Source organism: Anoplophora glabripennis, unplaced genomic scaffold (genome assembly GCF_000390285.2).
Source record: "Anoplophora glabripennis isolate ALB-LARVAE unplaced genomic scaffold, Agla_2.0 scaffold166, whole genome shotgun sequence".
NCBI classification, from domain to species: domain Eukaryota; kingdom Metazoa; phylum Arthropoda; class Insecta; order Coleoptera; family Cerambycidae; genus Anoplophora; species Anoplophora glabripennis.
In genome coordinates this window covers 548,369-575,706 of record NW_019416519.1, presented here as the reverse complement: position 1 = coordinate 575,706, position 27,338 = coordinate 548,369, and the positions used below count along the sequence as shown (strand labels likewise).

Genomic DNA, 27,338 nt, shown 5'->3' with positions numbered 1-27,338 from the left:
TCTGTGTAGAAATTTTATTATAAGCAGATACCTAATGTTGAAGGGATAAATTAATAGGAAGAACGCTTCTGTATCTTTAAATTAAAGCTTGTTTTTTTCTTCGGTTAAATTCCTTATTTACTATTTATTTAATTAAAAGACTGCATGATTAATGATTATTAATAATTATTATTGGAAGAAAACTACGATTCAAAAACATTGAAATAAACATAAGTATATTGAAAGTGTTTAATAAAAAAACAAGTTAAAGGTTTTTAAGAAGAAACTCAAAGTTTAATTTAGTTTTGTTAGTAGAAGTAGAAACATAAGTAATTAATAAAAATACTGAATAAATAATAAATGTTAATGATGATTGTTAAGTATAATAGCATGTTTATATTTCGCATTGCAATACCAAAATTATGACTTTTTTTAAGTTGTAGAAACTTCTCGAGAATTCGAGAATTCCTGGGAATTCCTAGTCGAAAATTCTCGAGGCCCGAGAAAAAAAGTAGGCCGAGAAATCAGAAACCCTAATAAACAAATACTCTCACGTTTAAATTTTTTGTTTCAATATAGTCAATAGCCAGATTTCTCTAAAATCAACTTATTTGTGACACAAATAATTGGTAATTATTTACTAATAGCTTTATTTTATTTATTTAATTTACACTGAAAAAAAAATCCGTTTTAAAAATATCATAAACAATTACTCCCACGTTTAAATTTTTTGTTTCAATAGCCAGATTTCTGTAAAATTAACTTATTTGTGACACAATGTTAGTGTTTGAGTATGTTGCCATCGTTGCACACATTGATGCTAGATTAGTNAAAAAAAAATCCGTTTTAAAAATATCATAAACAATTACTCCCACGTTTAAATTTTTTGTTTCAATAGCCAGATTTCTGTAAAATTAACTTATTTGTGACACAATGTTAGTGTTTGAGTATGTTGCCATCGTTGCACACATTGATGCTAGATTAGTTTAATGATTTCGATAACTAGTACATTATTAATTAAATGTATTACAAAATCAGATGTTATTTTATACTCATATAAGGTAATGTCCCAATTAACGACCATGTTCCAGCTATCGACATACTATTTAAATGTATAACAAAAATAAGAAATACGAAATACGAAGATACGAAATTACTGGAAATGCTAGTATACAGGATGTTCCTGTTTTAAGCATTATGAGCATCAGGACTTCAGTAGCATAGAGGTCATTTTAAGCAAAATATTTTCATTGAACATAATCGTTGCGTTATATTCAGGTTTTCAAAAAAAAAAAATGATTTTTTTTTTCAGTTATCTTGTAAATATATAGAAAGAATAATTTTTTGTATGTAGGAAATATTTATTGAATTACTTTCTACAAACATCGGTGTCTTAATGCCAATATTTAAACAATTTTATAATCCTGAGATATTTTAAGAAGAAAAACTATTATTTAATTTTCATATGTTACTTAACAACCTGAAATTGAGTAGGTACATCAGCGCACATTGCGATTATTTAATCTCCCAACAAAATTTCATTAATATTATGAATATTTGAATTGTCAATCATTTGATAGTCAGCAGTTCTTTAATCATTTTTTAAAATTGATCATTTTTGTAACTTATTTAGGTATTACGTTAATTTTTAAGATGCCATTGAACCCATAAAGGAGGTGTATGGATTATGCAACGAAAATTCTGCAGAAGCTGCAGAATTCCCGGATGCACATTCAGTTGTTTTTTGGAGAGTACAGCTGATTTTATTAGTAAGACATAGGCGTGTCATTGTTTTCTGAAGAGCATAGTAAAATGCACCCGGTAAATACTCCATTGGTGAATCTGTCAACGTGAAAATTGGCTTGTTTATAGAATGTAATTCAACAAGCAAACATTTTTTCTTTCCATTCACAATTTTTAACTAGCAATTTATGGGAATCTAAATTTAGATTTAGAAAATAGAAACTGCAAAGCCTGTATCTCGAAAACTAATAGATTTGACAATTTATGTTCATTGAGAATAGTTTGTTGAAAATGGCCCTATGTGTTACTAAAGTCATATTAATTAAAATGGAAGCGCACCCTATATATTAAATACTAGCGGCCCGTCCCGGCTTCGCACGGGTGGACATTTATTTTAAACATTTCGGGATATAAAAAATACAGCCTATGTTACTCAGGGATAATGTAGCATTCTAATGGTGAAAGAATTATCGAAATCCGTCCAGTAGTATTTGAGTTTATTCGTAACAAACATACACACATACAAAAATACAAATCTTTCCTCTTTATAATATTAGTATAGATATAGATTTGTTCAGTATGTGGCCAATTATCCATATTCTTTTTTCTTAAAAATGAAGTTTGTGGTAGAACAAATAAGTAGATGTCGATATTATGCTTTGACGATAATATAGAAAATGGATTATTTTTAAGAAAAAATGTAAAATTTCCTATAAGATGTCGTAAAAACTGCTTTAAAGAGCAATGAAATATTATAATGAGGTGCACTTTTCTTAATAAAGATAAGTAAAAATAAATTTCTTTATCATCATTAAAACCGTGGCAGAATTATCATGTATAGAAGAAAGAGTTATATTTTTTAGATTTTATATTTTAGATTTTAGATTTGATTGATTGATATTGGTGTTTCTCTAAAGTGGTCAGTCATATCTAGGAATAGTTAATTAGTTAATAAATAGTTTTTTAAAAAGTTATTTAATGATTTCAACATATGTGCTATTTCGTTAGTATATAACTTGGATAGATATTTTTAATTTATAAATAGTTATGTACTAGTTTGTCTTTGAATTGTCTCTTGAGCACACTTAGACACTTGAAATGACCATACAAGATTAAGACATTCTAAATTACTAAAGGAAGGTGTGTCGAAATCTAATCTGCTTTTTTAATTAGTATTAAATGTTTAAATTATTGTCAATATTTGATTTTCATTTTAAATTTACCAATTTTAATATTACTATTTCTATATCTCCGTTTCTACCTAATTGTGTTTCTAATTTCTACCTATTAAAAAATATAATTTATTTGTTTAGTTACCTACCATTTTTAACGATTTACGTGTTTATAACGAAGTGTTGATAATTGGGTCACTGTTGTGACGATAAATATCGTGTTCTTTTCTCTGGTGGTCGATAATATGTATACAAACAAACCCACCTTAACATTTGTTTAATAAATTTAACTTAAGGTAAACACAACAAAAGTGAAAAACATTCCCTAAATGAAAAAAAAAATGTAGTAATTTTTTTATGTTAGATTCATAAAAATTGCTCGTAATATGTTACTTTATTATCCTATAAGCTTAAGTGGTCGATATTTGGGACATTTAACTTATTTTTATATAATTATTTTGTGTGGCAAATACTTTGCTACCAACTGTTATCTTTATTCGAAGAAAGTAGTAAAATAGGCACATTGCAGTTAGGGTGCTCTCCAGTTCCACTTAACATTTCTTTATTAGAAAATATATATATGTACCATTGATGTTATTTTTGATGGTACTATTTTTGTCAATGTGAGATCTCTGGTTTGGCTAATAATTTTATAAAAACAATCCTTGCTTAATCTTAGCGCAAGTTGATTTGATCCATTTTTTTAATATATTGCAAAATGTAGAGAAAAAATTGAAAATATTTTAATTTTATGTTAAATTAGTCACTTGTCCATACCAGTACCTATCTATGTATATATATTTTGTGTTGTAAAACTCACTTATATTTCACCATGAAGTCATCTTTATTGTTAAATATTTATTGCAAAATTTCTTTTGTTCTAAGTATATACGTTTAGGTTTACTATAAATGTTTTTTTAGATTTCCTTCTGCGAAGCACCACACGTTGCTAGGCTCTGTATCCGTTTTCCTTGTTTTCTTAGTAAACTGTTTGTAAATGAATCAGCTAGCCTATAACAGGAAGATGCAACATATTCTTGACATTCTTGTTCAGATAAATCAATTCCTTATCTGTAAATGTACGCTTCTTTAGTTATTTAAACAACACAGTCTATAAAAAATGTAGTGTTTAGGACACAAAAAAAAAACAAGACCATTAACTGGACATATTTTGTTCATCCCTTTCAACAAATACTTTTGACTGCATTGTCAAACCAAAGCTTCAGTTCACTGTGATAATAAATCATGTTGAGCTTATTTTTCACGTATTACATGTGATATATCTATATTATACGTAATGAACTTTCTTTCTGTTTTTGAGGTGTTGTAAAATCATTTTTACTCGTATCTTGCTCCTTGATTCATCAGGGTACAATATTCAAGGTAATCAAGAATATTTCTAAAATTAGTTCCTATATTCAATTGGTTCTACCTGTCGTAGCAAGCACATAATAAATGGATGGCAAAATGATAAAGCATAAATTATGTGTCTACAAAAAACCATATTTGGAACATTTAGAGTAATAAAAACTAATTTAAATTCTAAACAGCAATCTTTACGTTTTAATCCAAGGTGACATGAGTAGAGATTGAAAGAAATTTTAATTGAGGATGAACATTGATTTAAATTTATTTATTTAAAAAAATAAATGTTGTATATGTACCTTCAAATATGCAGTGTACCTATATCATATCCTCAGTTTATCATTGGATTTGTATGCTAATACGACTGTAACGTAATTGTACATATTTACTAATTTATTGTTGAAAAAAGGTACTAGAAGATCCAATTTTTAGTGTTTCAAAGAAAATTTAGTTCTTAATTCGAATATAGGAGCATAATAGTTATAAATAGATATCTTTCCATTTTCATAAAATTCTTTAAATACTAAATAAAATTCAATTTAACTATATTTCTGTCTCTTACGGTTTCCGATATATGTATTAATGTTCTTTCTTCTAATGTGTAATACTTTATTGTGTCTGTCAATTCGACACTTCTACAGCTTGAAAATGTTTTGAATATCTGCTAAACACCTAGTTCAAGTATACCTACATCACGTATAGCACTTGAATAAAATAAATCCATATTTTTCATCAATGAAAAAAGTTATATATTTTAATATTAGAGATAACTTTTAAAGATTAATGAGCTGTAGGTACCCCCGTATTAATAAATGAGAACAAAAATTGTACTTTTTAGGTATCCCCACAAAAAGAAATAAAGGGGCGATAAATCCGGTGATCGTGGAGGCCATTCAATGCTGCCTCTTCTCCCAATCTAATTCCGTAGAAAACGTTGGTTCAAATACTGACGGACAATTAACGCATAATGGAGGAGGAGCACCGTCCTGTTGAAAAATCAAATGGTCGGTCACCAAAAATTCCAGCCCATACATTTAATTTTTCCTGTTGATGTGTATGCACCTCGTGAAAAACTCTTGGGTTTGAATCGAACCAAAAGCGGCAATTGTGACGATTTACCGTCCCGTTCAAGAAAAAACTGCATTCATCAGAAAAACAGATGTTAAAAAAGAACTGTGGATCGTTCCTGCTCGCTCACTCGTTATTTCGCAAAATTGCAAACGGCGGTCATAATCATCCTCATGAAGTTCCTGGACTAAATGTTTTTTGTATGGATGGAATTTATTCTTCAAAATGTTTTGTATGCTAGTTCGATTGATCCCAGACATAGATGCCAGCTGTCTCGTACTTAATGGAGGATCAAGATGAACTTGTCCCAAAACTGAAACTTCACTAGCTTCATTAACTATATGTTTTTCAATTTCTCGTTTTTTAATGGCTACGTTCCCTGTCTTTTGAAATTTTTTTACTAACTCATCTTGATGTTCTTCATTAAATAGCTGAGCTGTTCTATTCGCACATTTATTGTTCATAAAGTAAAGCGAAATGATTTCAAAAACACAATTAAATAAACTACCAACCAACGCTTCCAAATAATACTAGAAAATAATTTGGAATCCACTAATTTTACGTTCATTGTGTGTGTATAGCATTCATTTCTGTTTTTTACAATTGTGTTTTTTTACGAAAGTGATAACAAATCGCCAAAAACCAATGTAACGCAAGAAATACTAAATTTATACCATTGGCGTACTTAACTCGAATGACTGACATTTTTACCGTTACTAATTGTTTGTACATAAGTTTCAACTTTAAAATCAAAATTCTTAATAAGTATTGGGCGGAATTATAAAATTTAAAGTCTGTTGTAAAGAGAATTGTAAGAGCTTTCAAAAGAAATATTACTCAACCCCCAATGCCATTTAAATATTTTGGGGTGATGCTCACCCTTGCTTGGGGGTGAAAGTGGCGGAGTCAAAGATACCAGCAAAGAATGACCTCCTTTAATCTAAAATCGACGGGTCTGAGCGTTTTTCTACAATTTTCCGCAGTTCCTGAAAATTGCCCTGTTTCATTTTCATTTGGCCACCCTGTATATGTTATACTGTATATATTATTGTAATTAATTAATGATTATCTAATTAATATCATAAATAGAGGTTGGAAGTCAATCTGGAAATCCTGGAAATCCTGAAATTATCAATTAATTCATAGATCTGTAAATGCTAGGGAATCAGGTTTGTCTACGTTTTATGGAATTATTAAAAATTTCAGTAGGTAGTACATAATTATTGTGATAAGAAAATATGGTCATTATTGAACAAATTTCCAGATTAACAAAACTTTTTCTGGGCTTATAAACAAAAATGTTTCCTATTTGGTGACAAAAAACTGCTGTTTATTGAAAAATGCCCATCGATATTAGTTCACAATTACTCGACCCGGAAAATTTTTACAATTATCTTGGAAATTCTGCAAATATCAGTAATTTTTTCTTATACTATAGCAAATTCAGTATAAACAAAACTTACATTTTCGGATAGACAGGGAAATAATTAAAAATTTTTTTGATCAATGAGGAAGTGGTTCTCAAAAAACATATTTTTTATGACGCTGCATAACTGTCATAAATAATAAAAAACCTATAGGTACCAAATTTGGTTTCGATACTTCAACTAGTTTAAGATGTTTAGAGAAAATAATTGTCAACAGGTCATAAGGAGATCTGAATTGACTCCTAATTATAAGAATTTTTAATTTTAACTAAGGAACGTCCTGTAAAAGTTTGACAGTCAACTTAGGGACACTTATCTCACTTTTTACAGTTTAATTTGGGTCTTCCCCATTTACTCAACGTAAATCTTGTAAAACTACATAACCTGATGTGTTACGACGATGTGTGCAGATATTTCATAATAGAATTTGGAAGGGACAAAGACACTAATAATTATTTGTTTATGAATTCGTTCTATAAAATAATTCCAATACATTTTTTGCATCGACTCCTATATCTCAGACCTACTCTCAGCTCCTACGTTATGTAGATCGCGGCCTACCTGATTTACACGTATGTTCCATAAGTGGTCAGAGTCGCCCATGATTCGCGTTTGTTTCTCTTTCATACGGGCAGCCGATTGTCAGTTGTCCACCGATTGTTGAGCAGTTCAACGTGTGCGCGCGACTTTTGTCTCGCATTCTAGTCGGTATATCATAACTTCGAATTGCCATATAGCTAGTGCCATAATTTGTTTTTGTGAGTGTTGTTCGTACGTATACACGATTAGCGGATTACAGAACGGCTTGCCAGTGCGTTTGGGGTATTTTAACATTACTTTGATAAAATGTCTGATTGCGGTAAATGGTTTTGATAAAAATGTCGCTAGCATTGATTGATTGAAACAATAAAAAGTTTTATCTACGACACACTCGTCTGAAAAACTAATATAGTTTGATACATACGCGTAGTTTTTGCCCTGTAATATTTATTCTAGACATTGAGTTAATGTGACAAATAGATCGTAAATATTTATTAATATTACTGATATTGGAACATTTAGTTAGTTTTCTCTCATATTTTTTTCAAAAAATATGAATGTATGTACTTAGGTAATATAAATTAGACGTTTCATAGAACAATTTACATTTATATCATAATATACTTGGTAAATTAACCTAGCAGTTATCTGTGATTTTGGTATATGGATGTGCTAATATTTAATCTTATTAGTCATCTCTATATTTTCCCCAAAATATAATCTGAACTATCTAATTTAGACAAAGAAAAAAGACAATGAAGTTATCGATTTGAAATGAAATCTTAAATAAATATAAACAAAATAGTATAATATGCAACGAGATAAAAATATCGAACGAAAAAATAACCTATTTATATCGAACTGGAAAAACTATTTTTTCTACTCATATAATTAATTGAAAATAATATATTATGTATGTGTTAAATTGTCACTATCACATAGAATATGGCATGTGTCAAGTGAAATGTTATTTATTTTAGTTTTTAAAATTTTCATTGCCTAGACCGACAAATATTCGTCACTGTTGTATACTGGGTGTAACGTAAAGGTTGGGAAAAAATTGAACGGTGGATTTTTTGGTTTAAAAAATAAATTTTTCTCATATGAAGTTATGCTCTACGGGTTTTCTTTTCCAAGCTTCAGGGCGCTAAAAAATTTCGAAAAGTTTAGTTTTTCTCCAATAACTTTCGAACATTATAAGATAATGGAATGAAATTTTAGCCTTGGCTTAATTTGATAATCCCCTAGTAACAGGAAAAAGATTGACTTTGTGAGTTACTCAGTGGCGTGCGTACGGATTGTACCGTAAGGTTTTACGAAGAAAATTGTGGTACGCCACTGGTAAACAAATTTTTTTAATATTCTTTTCTGATCCATTTTTTATTTTAAACATAATTACCCTCTTGCGTTTTATTTCTAGCTCTTGTAATTTTTCCGTAAATAAAACTTTTGTAAATGCCACTTTTTCCCACTGCTAACAGGAAAATAAAAATAACAGAAACATTATGAAGTATGTAGTATGTCTCAGGCACCGAACATGGTCAAATAGGCATTGAAAAAAAACTTTTGCATTGAAAATGATATTAAAAACCTGAATTCTTTGAATTTTTTAGCCTCCTGTAGCTTGGAAAGAAACCTCGTAGAGCATAACTTTATATGACAAATATTTATTTTTTAAATAAAAATCCACTCTTTAATTTATTCCCAACCCTTACGTTACACCCTGTATATGAGTAAAAAAATATTTTGTTTGGCAATCCAATTCATTAAACATTAATAATTATTTATGAAAAAAATATTAAGAAGGCATCTGAACAGTGAGCTGTGTTGAAAAAAATAAATGTAATTTATTCAGTTGATCAAGTAACGGAATAATAAATTTAAATTTCCATTCAGTATTACGCTAAGAATAATATGCATAGAGATAATATAGTTACTTCATCGTGATTTATGTCTAATATTTGTTCCTTCATTTATTAATTTGATATACATCACGTTTGATATTTTTCCAAGGACAGATTGCTTAGATCCTTACAAAAAATTAGCCAGCTTAATGTCACCGACACAATACTTCGATAGTAACATTAATGATGTTAAAATTCCGTTTTCTTAAAGTAAAGGTCGTTCTCAGTATATTTACTCTCTTTACTCTCAAAACATGTATATTGCGAAATGTTAATGTTGTCACATGAAAAATGCAAATTAAAAAGCATCAAAATAAAATAAATTAATTATTTTCTTACTGTTATTAATTTTACTTGCGAACCTGTCATTTTGTAACTAAATCTGCAATTACTCGCTGGATTAATAAAAAATTGGGTTCTGTCCTGTTACGCACCAAGGCCTTCTAAAATGTTGAAAGAGAGGCTAAATTTTAACCGTTTTAACGAAGATTGTACTCAAATGATTTAAATATACAGTGGAATAAGATTTATTACCCTATAAAATTATCTTTAGGTCAACCAAACTACAAGTGGTATATTTTCGACTTAATTAGGATTATTTTGAATTATTTTCTGGATTTTATTGATACTGTAGTTACTGTAGTACCTAAATGCAGCCCATTTCTAGCAAAAGGTGGGTTTGGTTACCTTACCTGGTTCAATCTAAATTTTCTAGGAATCTATAAAAAAAACTTCCTAATCAGGAGATTGATGAAAGAACCTGTAGTCGATAAAATGGGGTACCCATTATTATACACCTTAAGTTATCTCTTAAGTTTGACTGCATTATACGGGTATACATCAACAAAACAACCTAGTTTTGCTTATTCTGACAGTTACCTATGATAAACATCATTGTAAAAACCTATAAAGTTTGTTGTTATCGTTGAAGTTACCGTTAATGCTCTATATTTAGTTGTATTTGACTATAATTTGCATTAGTTTAAAATTCCATGCATTTGTAATAAAGTAGTTTTAGTTGAATTCATTCAATTACGTTTTAAATTTAATAACATTTTTTTTTTGAACTGAAATAATTTTTTTATAACATAATTGGAAAATTTATACAAGATGTTTCGGAAAAGCACGCTATAAATCTGAGGAGTAATTAAAGGAGTATTAAAAAAAAATCAAGTCATTCTTAGTAAATACTTTTTACTTGCTTTTTAATTGCCAACTAAACTAATATTTTACGTTACTTTTTGCGGGATTAATTTTATGACTAGGAAAAAATGAATAAAAGTCGGTTTTTCTCGACACCTTTACAATGTTCATTTGTTCAATATTTTGGCGGTTTTATATTTAATTATGTTTTCAATTTCCCAAAATAATACCTAGTTATAGTTGAGGTTGAACACTCTGTCTGTACATATGTGTGTATTTGAATAGAACACTTTATTACCAGGTATTACAGTAATAAGTAAGGTTATAAGGTTTAATTGGTCTATTTCTTATAGTAAGCAAGATATGGTCGAATTTCCATATGGCACAATTATTTCTCTTAGTATTAGAGGTAGATCCATCAAACCTTATATCTCTGAAATAGTAAGGTGTTATTTCCAAATATATAAAATGTACAAGATGTTCGATTAAAAATACAAAGTTCTCTTCATTTTGACACCGTCCGATGTTCATTTATTTGATTTGAAATAAAATTCTGGCACCTGATGAAAATTGAAACAGCTTTTTGTTTCTCTAAACATAACTATTATAGTTGGGATACAAGGTGCAAAATAAAGGGAAAATACTTATTCTACTTTCCTTTTTAATTCTGCACAAATAATGTCTTCTCCCGTAAAACCGCTTCATTTTCGAGTTAGTACTCCGAAGTTTTGTTTTAATTGTTTAAATAGATGTGTATTAGGATTTTATTCACAAGAAGCAAAACATTCCCATGCACGAAGTAAATATTGTGCAAGATTCCATAGTTAATCACAGTTCATAGGAAAATATCGTATTTTTTAATATTAGATTTTCTATTATCCTTAGAATTTGTAGTACTGTTTTTCTGAAATACCCTGTATTTAGTACCGTAGTGATAAAAATAATTATTCAAAATGGAACGAAACTAGATCAAATAAAAGAAGCGTTTCTTCATATTATTTGAAAATAATTGTAGGGAGTCCCAAATTTCTTTACAATATTTTAGGAGTACATCAAAACATGTTTTCATTTCAAAAGTAGACGATAAAAAATATATATACGTCTTTAGGTATATTTTTTGCGATATCTTAAAAGTTTTTAGATATATCTTATTCACATTTTGAATTTAAACTTAGGGCTAGAGGTCTAGATATTAATTTGAGCAGTATTAAAATCCCACGTGCTATGTAAGTAGTCTTAGAAAGTGACTATTTCATCACTAACTTTTTCATTTTTACTCTATTGTAAATATCTTTTGAAAAATATGGATTAATTTTAATAAATCGAGCTGTTTAATGATTATCAGGTTTATATTTGTAAAATTTTATAACATCTAGAACATGTGCTTTGAAACATTTCGAAAAAAATATAATATTAGGGCTGTAGTTGTATTATCGCTTGAAAAAAATTTTAATTTATTTTTGATGGAAATAAATGCAGCACAACATAACTAAGGTATTATTTTATGTAAATTTATTATTAGGCTACAAATGCACTCTCGGTAAACCTGAATTTTTGGAAAACGGAAAACAAAAGTATATTTTCCCTTCTAATAATCCAGAGATTTTATAAATTGATATAACATAAAAAAGTTGTCTCTGGAATTTTAATAGTCGCTCCCAAAAACTGCATACTCGTATTACGCAACATACTGATAATACTGCTTAAAATAATGTTCAGAAGATCTAAATATAAGTTTAAAATATAAATAGGATATCTCGAAAGATTTTTTAAGATATCTCAAAAATATGATATGCCATCTACCTTTAATCGATTGTGAAAAAAGATTATATAAAAGGTACCCTTATTTTATTATCATGGAAATATCGTGAGACGATTTACATTTACATTACAATCCTGTATTTTGATAAAAAAAATTCTTTTCAATAATTTTTTTAAAATTTATATTTAAATTCTGGGTACAAGTTTCTGTTCAGTGTTATTAATAGAGTATACTATATGTAAATATAAAACCAGAATGTATTCAATACTATATTCTATATTTTTGCAGTACTGAGCATTTCTATAACGAACAACCCCTATATTTCACCCTCAAATCGATAATCCTAAACCCTGATTACGTTGCATTTGTACTTGTTAGTTCCAAACAGTTATTTCCTTGGTCAACACAAAGTTGTAGGTTTGTCCAAGGGTTTCTATTGCAGTTAAAAACATTGAGAATCTCTTCACTGGCAGCGTTATGTAATCAACTGTTAATTGTGTCTAATTTTCCTGTTTTTCCTTAGAGACTATGCCCATCGTAGTGTAGTGTAGAATAGCGAACTCAACGAAAAACCGAACGACAACGAAACATTCCAAAAGACTTTAAAAAACAGACAGAGAAAGTATAGCAAAGTGTTAGAATCACCTGTGATTATCTGGCGAGAATCGCAGTTGATCTAAGCGTAGTTTTAAGCCTGATAAAAATTTTGTTTATCGAACTGTCCTAACAATTTTTTACGATACGATTCGGGAGTGCGCGTAAATGTGCTAATAAGTGAAAAATGTCTACTCAGAACTACTACAAGGAAAAATTAGGATTCGACCCTAAGGAGGCGTATTACGATGGGCCCCCGGAAAAGTACAGGAGGACGGATGAGAAGCCGCATGGGTACGAAGAAAGTCTGACCAAGTTCAAAGGTACTATATGGGATTTATTTATTGAATCTTTAGAAGGTACGGTGGAGGGTTTAAGTTTTTATAGGCATGGAGTTGATTTGCCGAGTTTTTCGATGTTTAACAGAGTGGTTTGTACTTATTTTTAATTCGAATAACCAACTAATTATTAACAACTTCATGTTGTTTTATGTTCTCACAAATTTGAAATTTAATAATTTAATGCTTTTTATTATAATTAAAACAGTACAACAAATTGTATGTGTTATCTATACAGTGTAATCAAAGAAAGACATTCGGGAAAATTTGTTGAAAATCAAATTTGCCAGTAGCTTTTGTTTAAAAAAATAATTCCAGGTGACGTGTGCAATAGTAGTCACGTGATTTTCTGTAAGTATCTGTTAAAAATTTCGAAATACGGTAAAAGGAACTTGTTTATTATTTTTTTAAATATAGGGTGGTCTTAAAGTCCCGTCAGGAAACTCCGGGAAGTGATTCTACGGATTAAAATAGTAACAGTATGTAATGAATTTTTTTTTCGAATTGTCAATTGTTTGCAAGTTACAGCTCAAAGTTAATTTTTTTTATTTTACTATTTAAATAACTTATTTAATTCAAGTTCGATTAGGCTCTCATTTGGCACACCCACTAAGTAGATGAAACTGTATTGGACTAGTCAGAGAAAAGTTTCATTATGCACCGCTAGAGGGCACTTTACCTAGAACTCAAAATTTGTTTTGTTAATAACTTTTTCTCTTGCTAAACATCACAGAAATTTAAAACATTATTGAAAAGAAAAATAATATCAAAAATATTATGTAGGTACTCTTAATTTAAATCGATAAATGTAACCCTTTAGCAGGAAATTGCTGTTAATCGCTATTAAAGTGTTATTAAACATCAAATTTTTGATAATTCTTTCTGCAATTAATCAAGTTGCCATGCTGTAAATACCATCTCTTGTGACTTGTAAACAATTGACAATTCGAAAAAATGTTCATTACATACTGCTAATATTTTAATCCGTAGTTTCTTGACGGACTTTCAGAACACCCTGTATAACGTAACATAGGCAAACCTCTATAGGACTTTATTTTTAATATTCTCATCGCGTTAAAGAGTTTTTGCGTTTTTACAGTTACATATATATGTTAATAGACACTCAAATCAAATTATAAGCATGGAAAAGAGCCAATACAAAACTCATTTAATATTCTGTATACATTTTTCAAATATATTCAGCTCAAATAAAATTTGATGTTAACAGCGAAACCAACTGAATTTTTTTAATAAGAAATCAATTTAAATCTGATTTTGGAATAAATTATTGAAAACTAGGTCAACTGCATTACATAACAAAATTTTAAAATTATCGTGGTAAATTATTTAACATTAAAAGTAAATTATTTTATACAGCTTTGTTTTTAAATGAAAATGCTTAATTAAAAACAAATGCTGAAAATAAAATGTTTTGTAAAATTCTGAAAATTGGTGTAACCCTTAAAAATCAAAACACCCCTCTAAAATTTTTTTAAGACACATGAGTCGATTAAATTCTTTTGTATCCTCTTTTATATCCCTGTGTAGTCACCTTAATCAGCAACACTTAAAGCTCCAGTATCATAAGTTTCTTCAATTTATAATACAGAACCTTTTGTACGTACTTAAAAATTTTAATTTATGCAGGATAATGACAGGCAATTAATGATAAACAATAGTCAGCCTATGGACTCAAAATTGAGAAAAATTTGTCATGCTGAAAATTATGAAAAAAATTTATAAGCAGATGCTATTGTTTACAGATCATAATCAACAAAGTCAATAATTAATGGCTAATATTCTGTCTTCAGACATTTCCAGTGACTTTTTAGACTGAAACAAAAACTTGAAATAGGTATTTACTTAATTATAAGTACGTTTAAAAAATATTTTTCTGATTAGCCAAATTTTTAATAAAGAAATCACTGACTTCAAGAAATTTGTTTAAAAAAAATCGGAGCTGGCTTTGATTTACCAACTGAATCATCGTAGTTGATTTCTGTAAGTGCATCTAAAAACTTACTAAAATTTTAAGAAATAACGCTACTTTCGACATTTAAAAAATATGTGAAATATAAAAATATGTAGAAAATCATATAATTGCTTTTGTGCATTTGGTTGACATTTTAACTTATTAAGCAAAAATAATAGTGTGAGTATAAACAATGGAAAAGCGATGAAGTCAAATCATTGATTAATAAAAAATTTTCCAAACTGGTTCATATTTCATTGGTGACATTATAAGAAATTTAGGACATAAACAGCAGTAGCAAAAACTTTTCTATATTAGAACTTTAGAAACTGGAAAAAGTCAATACAATGCACAAATTATTATTACTATAAATAGTTGCATTATACACTTCCTAGAGAAGAGATTACATAATAAATTGTTATATGTTATAACAACACCATTAGAAATTTGCAAAGAACATAAAGGTTAAGAGGCTTATTAAATTACAGGGATAAATAGAAAGCTCGTTTCTAATAATTAATATTTAAAAGTTCAATATGGCCCTATATTGTTTCCTGGTATTTTTATGATGGATAGTACAGCAAAAATAAAGATAACTCTAGTTTTCTTTTCTTTTTTAAATTGATAGGAAGCGAAATATACTCCTTTTAAAAGGAAATGGTACATATTATATTTTTTGTTATCTCAAAAGTTCTTCAAGGTGTTTTGGTCATATATTAAATTTAGGCAACGTTTATCTGGACACCAATTTTGCCAATATAATAACAAATGAATTTTTTCAAAACCAGTTATTAGTAAGTAGAACCTTCTAATTATCTAGAGATCAGTACTTTTTAAATGAAGTAGAACTAAAAAAGTTAAGGATGCAATAATTATATGTGACTTTCTGTCTTTAGGGTAAAGAAGAAACGAAAGACAAGAGAAGAGCTTTTGAGACAAATGACCTTCACAGTACTAAAGGCAATAGTTCGACTTTGTAATTTTTTTAGCAACTAACAAAAAAATTACGACGAGTTAAAGTGAGAGGTATCAATTTCGTAGGCAGAAAACCCTGATTTTTTCAACATTTTCATTAATAACTAAAAAATGGGATAACGAACTAACTGAAATTTTAGCTCACAATAGAGTAATAGTCTAAATTTCAATTTTTTGCCCCTACGTTTTCTTAATATCGGTTTTCAAACTCAGGGGTCTATTTCATTTATTTCGATAGTAGTAGGATATCCATCATATCCAAATAGCAGTTTTGGAGCTTACGTATAAAATTTTACTTGAATATATTACATCTTAGACTTACATTTAAGAAATAATTAATTAAAATTGATATAGGTAAATAGAAGTATTCAATAATCTTTTCTAATTATTGGTCTAGACATTGCAAATTCTGATTTGGTAGCAGTAATTACTATTAATACTTTTAATTACTATGCTACTAGGTTATCTTATGCAATGTTATAAACGGAATTAATGGTACCTAATTATTTTATTTCTGACTGTCAAAAAATATTTCATATTTATTTTATATCTGAATTAAGATTTGTTCTTAAATCTAAAGATTTTACTATAAACTGAATTATGTCAACTTCTTTCAGTGCAAGCCTATAATTCAAACTTATTGTACAATTTTGATTTAGATCCAGGTTTTCGAGATTCTGTAACTTCTTTGGAGATGTGAACGGGATATTTTTGTTTATATTACGTTGAAAGCTAGACATTATTAAAAAAAATAGTTAATTTTGAAATATCTACTTGGCAAGATTTCTTGTTTACCTTAATTCAGTTAATCTGAATCTTATTTTAGGTTAGATGCATTCCAATATCACGAAACAAAACAAACATAAGAAATCAATATTAAAATTCTTGATTTGGTTTTTGTTACCGAAATTTCAAAAAAAGTGACGGCATAGAGTACATGTAAAATACTGTATATGTCAAAAAAGTAAAAGTAATGAAAACCTGTTTTTAAATTATAATTTTGGCATGCTTATGTTTTTCGGTTGAGAATGATGTAGTGTATATTTTTTTGTGACTTATTTTATATCTTACAATTTGTAAAATAGTTCATTTTATACACCCAGCGTAAGCGAAATTGATGTTGAGGAGATAAAACAAAATCTAGGATTCACTTTGTAGGCCAAAATCCGGTTACTTCACAGCATTCCGGTACATTTAAAAAATGCATGCTTATCGTAAGTCTGCAGCTGCTCAAGTATGTACACCGTTATGAGGATTTGTTTTCTTCAATAAAATATATATGAGCGCTTAAATTGTGTAAATGTTTACGTATAATATAGTCAGCAGTCAAAAATAAACATTGCAGAAGGCAGAAAATTTTTCTCACATGCTATTGATCAGTTGCTGTATTGTGTTTATTCAGTAAATAAGGTAGTAGTTAGCTGCTTCAAGAGTTGCTTATTATTGTTTTATTTGATTTCGAGATAAGGCATAAAAGGTTATTTTTATACACATTAAACACATATTTGCTTTCGCAAATTATTACCTAGACGTAAAATAGTATCTGCCAATTACATAGTTTCTGTCGAGTAATTTGCATCTGGAACTTATATCAGATAAAGTGGTAGGTAAATCCTGATATGTTATTGATGAATGTGTATTAATTAGTCTGGATGACTTGCGCACAGACTTAGAAATATGCCACTAACATTAAAATTATCAATCCAGTATTTTTTTATTGTCAGCAGCGAGTTATGGTTGCCGTGTAGGTAATTATTAATTGTTTCTTTTTACAAAAAAACTTGGTTCAAATCTTAATAAAAATTTTTGTTAACTGTTGAAACTAACTTTTTTTTATATATAAAAACACCTTCGGAAACGCCAAGCACAATCATTTCGTCCCTATTATCACGTACAGGCGTATATGTATATCCATTTCTTGGAATATACGCCCCTACGTGATAAGAGGGACAATTTATTTATATTAACATTCTTCAATTCGAAATTAGACAAACTAAGTATAAAAATAATAGCACAGGGTAATATTTTTATTTGAATTTTTAAGTGTAATAGAGTTTTAAAGTGATGGATAGAAAAAAAATTAGTCCAAAGAAGAACCAGAATGAGTGGATACAAGTTTCAGCTACCTTTCAAAAAACTAGTTTACCAAAAGATATGACCTACAACGTTTATTTGTACATACACTTTCGTGCCCCCTTTTACTATGAGTTCGTTCAAATAACGGTCAGTCACATTTATTTCAAACGATAATTATTTCGTGATTTGTCTTCTACAAAATATTTTTATCTAAAAGTGTGAATTTTATTCCGTTATTTTTTAATCGTATAACGATCGGTTTAGAGAAAAAAATTAAGTAAATTTTCCTGGGGCAACAGCCAACAGACCCTGTCTCATAAAATACAAAAGTTACCCATATAAAGCAAAAAAAAATATTAACCCTACGTTCAAATGAACTTTTAGATATAGAAATATCTAAATCTTATTAGGCCAGGAAAATAAGCTGGGAAATGACCATTTCGCGACTTTTTGTTTCGGCAAGTTGAATTTATCACTATAGATGCTAAATATTATGTACAATATCATATTAGTTTCCACAGTCATAAAAATGGGGGAAAGATTGTTTACAGGGTGGTTAATTGTATAATTTTTACGTAAATTCACGTTTTTCGCTTATAACTTTTTTCCGTTCATTTCCACGAGAAAACAGTAAAGTACTTTTTTTTCGTCTTCAAAAGACAAAACTAGCCCTCGAGCGTCAAAAAATTTTGATTAGATCAAAAGTTATAAACAGAAGTTTATTTATGACTTTTGAATTAAACATTTATAAACTGCGTTAATATTACCAGAACGTTTTGGCATCGCATCCTCTCATTCCTTATCACTGTCTAATAATTCACACGAAATTTGGAATCGGTTAAGTTGAATAGTTTACAAGTTATAGCCTTATAAACAAATTAACTAATTATTAGTCTGGACGATTTCGAGGATCTTCCACAATCGCACTGATGTTTTTCATGGTAGATTTCATAATAATACATTGAAATCTTATAATTTTTTTTGAATTTCAAATTTGAATCTGGATTTTTTTTTATTTTTTTGCCTGCAAAATGAAATATACCACGCATGAGCGTGATATAGTTATATATTAGTACATATTTGGAAAGCTTATGAAAAGAGCTTTAAGTTAAAAAAAAATCGTCAAGATTCGTTGAAAAACAACGGAGTTACAGACTGTCAAAGTTGACGGCCTATTGTTAAACAAATTAGGTTGGTAGCGGCAAAAAAATACTGTCATAACCGGCAATCCGAGTACTTTCCCAGATAGAAATATTTTATTTGTGGAAGTATGTGCATAAGAAATATTGTCAAGTCGTGGCGCGGCGGAAGGGTGGGGGAAGCGAACGACAGCGAGTCCGTAGAAAATGACGATAATATTCATAGTCTTGCCGTTAAATAAGCGAAATTCTCTTGAAAATAATATATTTGACAGTTTGTAACTCCGTTATTTTTCAACGAATCTTGACGATTTTTTTTTTACTTAAAGCTTTTTTCATAAGCTTTGCGAATGTGTAATACAATATAACTATATCACGCTCGTGCGTCGTGTATTTCATTTTGCAACTACAGCTAAAAAATAAAAAAAATCCAGGTTGCAAATTTGAAATTAAAAAAAAATTATAGATTTCAATGTATTATAATAAAATCTACCATAAAAAAATCAGTGCGATTGTGGAAGATCATCGGGATAGTCCAGATTAATAATTAGTTAATTTGTTTATAAGGCCAAAACTTGTAAACGATTCAACTTACCGATTCCAGATTTTGTGTGAGTTATTAGACAGTGATAAGGAATGAGAGGATGCGATGCCAAAACGTTCTGGTAATAATAACGCAGTTTATAATTGTTGAATTCAAAAGTCATAAATAAACTTCTTCTGTTTATAACTTTTGATCTAATCAATATTTTTTTACGCTAGTTTTGTAGGTCTTTTGAAGACGAAAAAAAAGTACTTTACTGTTTTCACGTGGAAATGAACGGAAAAAAGTTATAAGCCAAAAACGTGAATTTACGTAAAAATTATACAATTAACCACCCTGTAAACAATCTTCCCCCCCATTTTTATGACTGTGGAAACTAATATGTTATTGTACATAACATTTAGCATCTATAGTGGTAAATTCAGCTTGCCGAAAAAAAGTCGCGTCCAACTCTATATTTCCTGGCCAATATTATGTGCAATTAGTATAAGGCATATCCAAAAAGTAAGAGTACTGAGACTCTGATACTCTGTGGTTTTTGATTTCAACACAGTTGGCAATACTGCATTCAGGGCTAAGGTGTTGGAAGCAGAACTCTCGCTCGTTTGTCTCAGTCAGTTGAGAACTGTTGTTGTAGTGGCGTATTGAAGTGAGTGCCGCTATTTCTAATCCCGCCAGGTGAACAATTCCTTGACTGTATTGTGACTGGCCACGAAACGTGAGTAGCCCACTACACCACTGAAACAATGAATGCAGTGGCGACATCCATCTTTATCATCAGCGAAAAAATTCAAAATCATTTTTTCGGCTCGAAAAATCATGGCAACTGTGTTTTGGGACCGTAAAAGGATTCGGTTCATTGACTTTTTACACCAGGGGAAACAATTAATGCTGAGCGGTACTGTGAAACTCTGAAAATACTACGGAGAGCGATATAGAACAAAATAAGAGGAATTTTAACGAAGGGAGTGTGCTTGTTACATGACAATGCACGTCCTCACACAGCCAACACCATAAAGCAACTCTTGGATTCATTCGATTGGGACATCATCGGATCCATCACCCTGCTCACAGCCCTGACCTGGCACCTTCTGATTTTTATATTCTTTCTTCTCTGAAGGTGTTTATGGGTGGAATAAGGTTTTCTACCGACGCAACGATGGGGTCCACAGTAGTGCTGGCAACTGAAATCGGTTTTTTGGATAGTCGGTTAACCGGTTTCGAATAATTCGGATTTTTATGAAATCCGAAAACCGGTTATTCGGTTATTCGATTCTTCAAATATCCGAAAACCGGTTATTCGGTTATTCGATTCTTCAAATATCCGAAAACCGGTTATTCGGTTATTCGAATCGAATCTTCCGAATATCCGATTATTCGATGATCTACTTCCTTTTTTTTTAGACTAGACATCGATTTGTCCGATTGCAATTGACCGACTTCCAGATTTTTGTTAAGACTTTTGTATTTTTTTTTAGACAATTTCTCCGGGTCTGTCTTTGTAAAGCACCGATTTTCAGATATCCGGTTTTGGCGATTCATTCGAATAACCGGTTTTAGCAACTATTCGACTAACCGGTTTTATCTGAAATCGGTTTTTACGGAACCCGGTCAACCGGTTTCACTTTTTTCCGGTTTTTGCCAGCACTAGTCCACAGTACCGTGAAACAATGCGCCCGAGTGGCAGCGGGAGATTTTTTTGATGAAGGTATCAGAAAGCTCATCCTCAAAATATAGTGAATCACCCTGTACATTAAATGGGCCTAAGTACTTGGACCTTCTACAAAATTATGTAGAGGAATTTCTCCACAAACATTGCCGGTCATGCGTTATGTGGAATGCTGATATCAGCATGATGGTGCTCCAGCACATAGTACCTTGCAAGTGAAACAATTTTTAAATAACAGATTCGGTGAACAATGTATTGGGAGAGATGGACTCATTCATTGGCCGGCCAGAACTCCGGACATGAATCCTATGGATTATTTTGACACCCCCCCTTTAACTTTTTTGTTTTAAGAGTTATAAAAAAATGTGAAATACAAAAGTTGCACTATTCTTTATGAAGTTTTCGAAAATGATGTAGAAAAACAAATGAAGTTCAAACAAAATGGGCCGAGATATTAACTTTGTTAATTTAAATGGAACACCATGTTATGTTTTACACTAAAGAAAATGACACTTCGGACATCAGCCTACTATTTCAGAAAAATTAAAAAAAATTCAAATTGCTGCAGGCAGACAGGACATTTTTGTAAAGTGTGATACATGGTTGAATTCGTATTTTTTTTCTTTATCCATCCATGAGGAGAACCAATATGGCGTCCATAAGAAAAAAAAAGTTGACCATCGCGACTCTGAAACAATGGAAGATAGAAAAAATCTGAACTCACCATTGAAATCGTCATGTTGGATAATGCCTAGATACAAAATTTCGTGAGGCTGTCTTAAAAAGCAAATGAGTTATAACGAAAAATTGAAAATCGATATTTTCACTTTTTTCGAGATATCTCAGAAACTATCGAAGATATCTTGGATCTGTTTTCACCAAAACACTCGTCCCATAATGTGCAACTTTTTTGTAATTTGAGCCACCCTGTATGACTAACGGTTTCCGATATCCCTGTAGTCTCCCTTTAAATAGTTCTAACCCTGTATACTGATGTTAAACTACTGGAATGGAAATTATCACACTTTTCATGGAAGGACAGTTAATTCTTGATAATTCTCACTAAACTGGAAAGTACTATATTCTCGTTTAAATGAAATGACATCTGTCTTAAAATTAATTTGTTCTAAACCACAAAGAACAACACATTGCGGTTTTTAATTCTTATCATTCGCTAAGGTTTAAAAATAGAACTCAAATGGAACTCATATTTAGTATTTCCTTAAAACTGTTTTTCGAATTATGTTATTTATTATATTTTATTTTATATTTTATTTTCCAATACATAATAGCTCTATTACAACAAAATTTTTATTTGTATTTTAATTAAGAATTAATTGTAAAATTGGGTATTGGAAATTTTGGTACAATGCCGTGACCTCACTGTATGTAGATGTAAACATTGAACAAACTATATTCAGTGTCACGAATGTAATTACCAATGTTAGAAATCATAATGTGAGCTCAAATGTAAATAATAAACAATGTCCTGAAAATACAAACCATGACTATTCAGAAGTCACTTATGATTATAGCTATAGCAGAGAGATGCGTAATATATTTTCTCAGTATGTTAATTATCTAATCTTATATCAATATTGTAGTACACCTGGAAGGTAATAATTGAATTAATACATAAGCAAACACTAGCAGAGTCATGGACATATCAATTTGTTTGATTACTGGCTCAGATAAAAATAAATATCTGTAAGTATATTGCGCCGCTATTGGTATTTTTATTATCGTTTTGCGAATAATTACAAAAACCAGAAGGTCGATTTTGTCTTTGTTTATTTATACAAATAATATTAGTGCACCTCATCTGGGTTAAGTTTATATCGACGCTGTTAGGAAAGGAAAAAAAAAACGTTAGTAAATTAAAATAAGAGAACGTATAACTTCTTTTAGGTATTGTGTATCAAGAATTTATTAATAAATGAAAATCTAACTGTGTTCTTTTACAATTTTTTGTATGTACTGTTTTATTTTTATAAATACTGTTAGGTAATTCTTTTTCAATTCAATCAATAGCGTCATAATTTAACTTTTTATTATCTAGAATTAGATACGTAAGTATATCGTTATACTAACAGGAACCAAAATTCTTTTAGATTCTGGTGAATATTAGTTTGAATTTTATCTATTTTATACCTATACAACTCTAAAAATAGTGTATGATCTTATTGATAATATTCGGAAAAAATACAATTAAATACCTATTGCTGTTTTATCTTCCATTGTGATTTCACACAATTCGGATTAGTTTACAAGATAGTGATTTTAAATTTTCCACTGTTCTTGCAATATTTTCAGGATTTTATGCCTGTGTACCTGGTCATAGCAAGTTACAGAATTTCCTCTCAGCTGAGAATCTTTGACCTATCCTTGTTCTCAAGCTAGGCTCTGTGGAGGTTAACCCGCTTTTAGAACCCCTAGGCCCGCCCTGATATTCATTTCTCTTATAGTTTTTTCGAAGGATTAACCGTTTATAGTACTGTTATTTTATAATAATGAGCGTACACACAGTTTAGTAAATGGAAGATAATTTTAAAACTATTCCTTCCACAAAATTAGTTTATGGGGATTTTTTGTTAAAAAGACAATTTTCAGTACAACGTTATGTGTGACAAGTTAAAAAAATTATTGATATCGGGCGTTTCACGTCAACGGGCACAGTGGGCTGCCCAGAATAAAAATGCTACAATATTGACGTTCGACGTGTCAAAAGCTTCGTGCATTGTAGACTGAATCACCATATCTATACGTTTTGGGGGTTGCTGATTTCGAATTCAATATTAATTAAACCCCATCTGGTCACTGTTCGTCCCTAACCTTAAAAATACTTCAAATCGTTGAAATAATACGTTTCTACGATGAGTAACACAGTCTAACCACCACAATTTATGTTTTCGGGATCGCTGAAACCAATTCTGATATCAATATAACTTCAACTACTCAGAATTCGTGCCTAATCTCAAAAAGTAGCGCAAATTGCTAAGATTACAATTTTCTACGTTTAGGAATTAAGTGTAACCAACATATCTTTATATTTTTGGGGTCACTGAATCGAATTCCTACATTCGTTAGAACCCAACTAGTCATTAGTCGTACCTAACCTCAAAAGCTATAATAGTGCGACCACCATATTTTTATGTTTTTTTTCCAAATGAGCTTGTAATATGATGAAAGGTATGTTCCATATAAAAAAAACAAATCCTTTTTAGAAATTCTGCATATAATACTAAAGAAAAGGTAATACAGACTTTATGTCTTAGCCATGATAACGGCCTCAACCCGATTAAACACAAAAAGCATATAGGGTGTACCATTGAAAACTTTGCACCCGGCTTATTTTGAACTACGTTCCAAAATATTAAAATTGCCGCGACGCGTCCATTTTGTTTTCGAGTGGGACACATTTTAGCGTTAAATTATGCGTATCTTCAGGCGCCATATTGGAACTACCACGAGAGGGTTAGAGAAGTGATACGACTTGGGGGTAACTTTTGTAAATAACAGATCAATCGGATATAATAATCTTTAGTTACCTGTAATAGATTATAAGCGATTTTAGTGATATTGTGATCAGACTTTATAACTCAACCAGAAAAAGTGTCATTTTAGTGATTTGGAATATTTTTTGAGGTTAGGTACGACTAGTGACTAGTTGGGTTCAAACGGATGTAGGAATTCGATTCAGTGATCCCAAAAATATAAAGATATGTTGGTTACACGTCATTTCTAAACGTAGAAAAGTGTAATCTTAGCAATTTGCGCTACTTTTTTGAGGTTAGGCACGAACTCTGACTAGTTGAAGTTATATTGATATCAGAATTGGTTTCAGCGATCCCGAAAACATAAATTGTGGTGGTTAGACTGTTACTCATCGTAGAAATGCATTATTTCAAATATTTGAAGTATTTTTAAGGTTAGGGACGAACAGTAACCAGATGGGGTTGAATGAATATTGAATTCGAAATCAGCAACCCCAAAAACGTATAGATATGGTGATTCAGTCTACAATACGGTATTTTTATGTTTCTTATCTATCAATATTGCTGATTAAACAGAATTTTCCATGATTGCGGACGCCATATTGGANTGCAACAACTTAAGTCCTTACCATTTTTGTTGTAAAGTTGAAAATGGCCGAGATATTGAGCAAAAACGATTTTTCCTTAAATTCAAGATGGCGGCTGACGCAGGGGTGGAATTCAGTCGTGATTCTGAATTTACACTACTATTGACCCCCCTAAAGTTGAGAACTATAAAATTGTGGTCCTTAATTTTTTCCCGGTTAAATGACAACCCGACTGGGCTATATGAAGTATGCTTTGATTCAGCCACCGAACATGGTCAAATAGGCATTGAAAAAAAGACTTTTGCATTGAAAATAATATTAAAAAACTAAATATTTTGAGAAATTTTTTAGCTCCCTGTAGCTTGGAAAAGATAACCCGTAGACCATAACTTTATATGACAAATATTTATTTTTTTTTAATAAAAAATCCACCCTTTAATTTATTCTCAACCTTTACGTTACATCCTGTATACTCTACGATGATTATCTTTAACTTACAAATTTTTTTGGCATCGGCGGACGATGCCACTTTCTCTGCTCGCAGGACAATAAAACGTCGAGCTAACAAGTGGATATCGTTTAAAATACAACGCCTGCACTGTGTTTTCAAAACTATTTTTCCATGTAGCATGCCTGCCTTTTGAGCACGAACAAGGAGCTCGTTCATTTTAATCTATTATCTAGAGACTTTACGTCTGCCCGTGACGTATTTTATGCTTGCACAGTTATGTACATACGTACATACACACGAGGCAATTCCACGGCATTTAGAGGATTATGGTGTACAGTTAAAATATGTTTATGAATAGCGATACCTTATTGCGTGTGTATGTTTCCTGCCTCGAGAATAAGTTTTATGGCTAATTATTCTTCTGAGAATGGGGTTCGTTATTTGTATCACCTCGCTTGTAATTTAATTGGAAAGCTGTGGTCTCTGATGTTACTTTATAGTGCCACAAGTACAGCACAGCACAAATTCAAGAACATGCTGCGGTAGGTTTGTTTTGAAATTAACTAGAAATTATTTAATAGGTATGCAAAAAATATACTCAACGTTGGGACTTATTTTCATGACTGTTTCCTTTCATCAGCATAAAAGAATAAGAAGAATGTTTTCCCTAAAACATTTCCTAACGGTTCTGCATTCTTTCAAAAGTTGAACCTAAAACAAAGTTTTTCATTAGTTACCCAAGAATCATTAAAGATTGTAGATTTCAAATTTCCTATAGGGCTGTTTCCATATAGTAGTTCCCTACATTTTTTGGACGAAAAGTAACCATTGCGATGGAATAACAGAGATCTGAGGCGTTCCAACTACCAAAAACAGTTTTTAACACCGCAAAGAATCCATTCTAGACGTTTCTAATCAAAATAACGAGCGTTCAAATGAAAACGTGGTCAAGTTGGTTCTGAAAATTTGGACGTAGGGCGTAGCGTATAACAAATGAACTTAAACGTCATCTGTCAAAGCGCTATACCGCCGCTATTTTCGTTTTAAAAAGCGTTTAAAATGGTGTTTTCTCAAGAACAAAAAGTGTTTATCATAGAGTCCTACTTTAGAAATGGACGCATCTTAGAAAATGTCTTTAATTCTTTGAGGAACAGGTGTGAAAAGTGCTTGGAACAAGGAGGGGGACACTTTCAGCAGCTGCTTTAATTTATTGTTATAACAAGGAGGGGGACACTTTCCGCAGCTCCTTTAATTGTTTGTTATTGTTATCACGATTATTCTTTAAAATAAAGTTATATAGTCATTAACGTTATTGAAACTGACAGCTGCTATACAGCTCGTTGAGAAATGAGGTTAAGTTGGTCGCTATAAGCTACTCCCTACGTCCAATGTGTCA

The 27,338-nt window shown here is 30.5% G+C and overlaps 1 protein-coding gene across 28 annotated transcripts in view; it reads left to right on the top strand.

Annotated features, from left to right (window-relative positions):
- LOC108907022 (microtubule-actin cross-linking factor 1) overlaps positions 1–27,338 on the top strand; it is a 389,967-nt gene that overhangs the window by 154,980 nt on the left and 207,649 nt on the right. For 19 of the 28 annotated variants that reach the window (XM_018710505.2, XM_018710524.2, XM_018710520.2 and 16 more), the window contains exons 1-2: positions 7,394–7,512; positions 12,627–13,056. The exons of 1 other annotated variant lie outside the window; for it this stretch is intronic. In XM_018710505.2, the coding sequence (XP_018566021.1) occupies positions 12,885–13,056 (172 nt within the window). In that variant the 5' untranslated portion in view covers positions 7,394–7,512; positions 12,627–12,884. 8 more of the 28 variants (XM_018710502.2, XM_018710509.2, XM_018710497.2 and 5 more) reach the window with 8 other exon arrangements.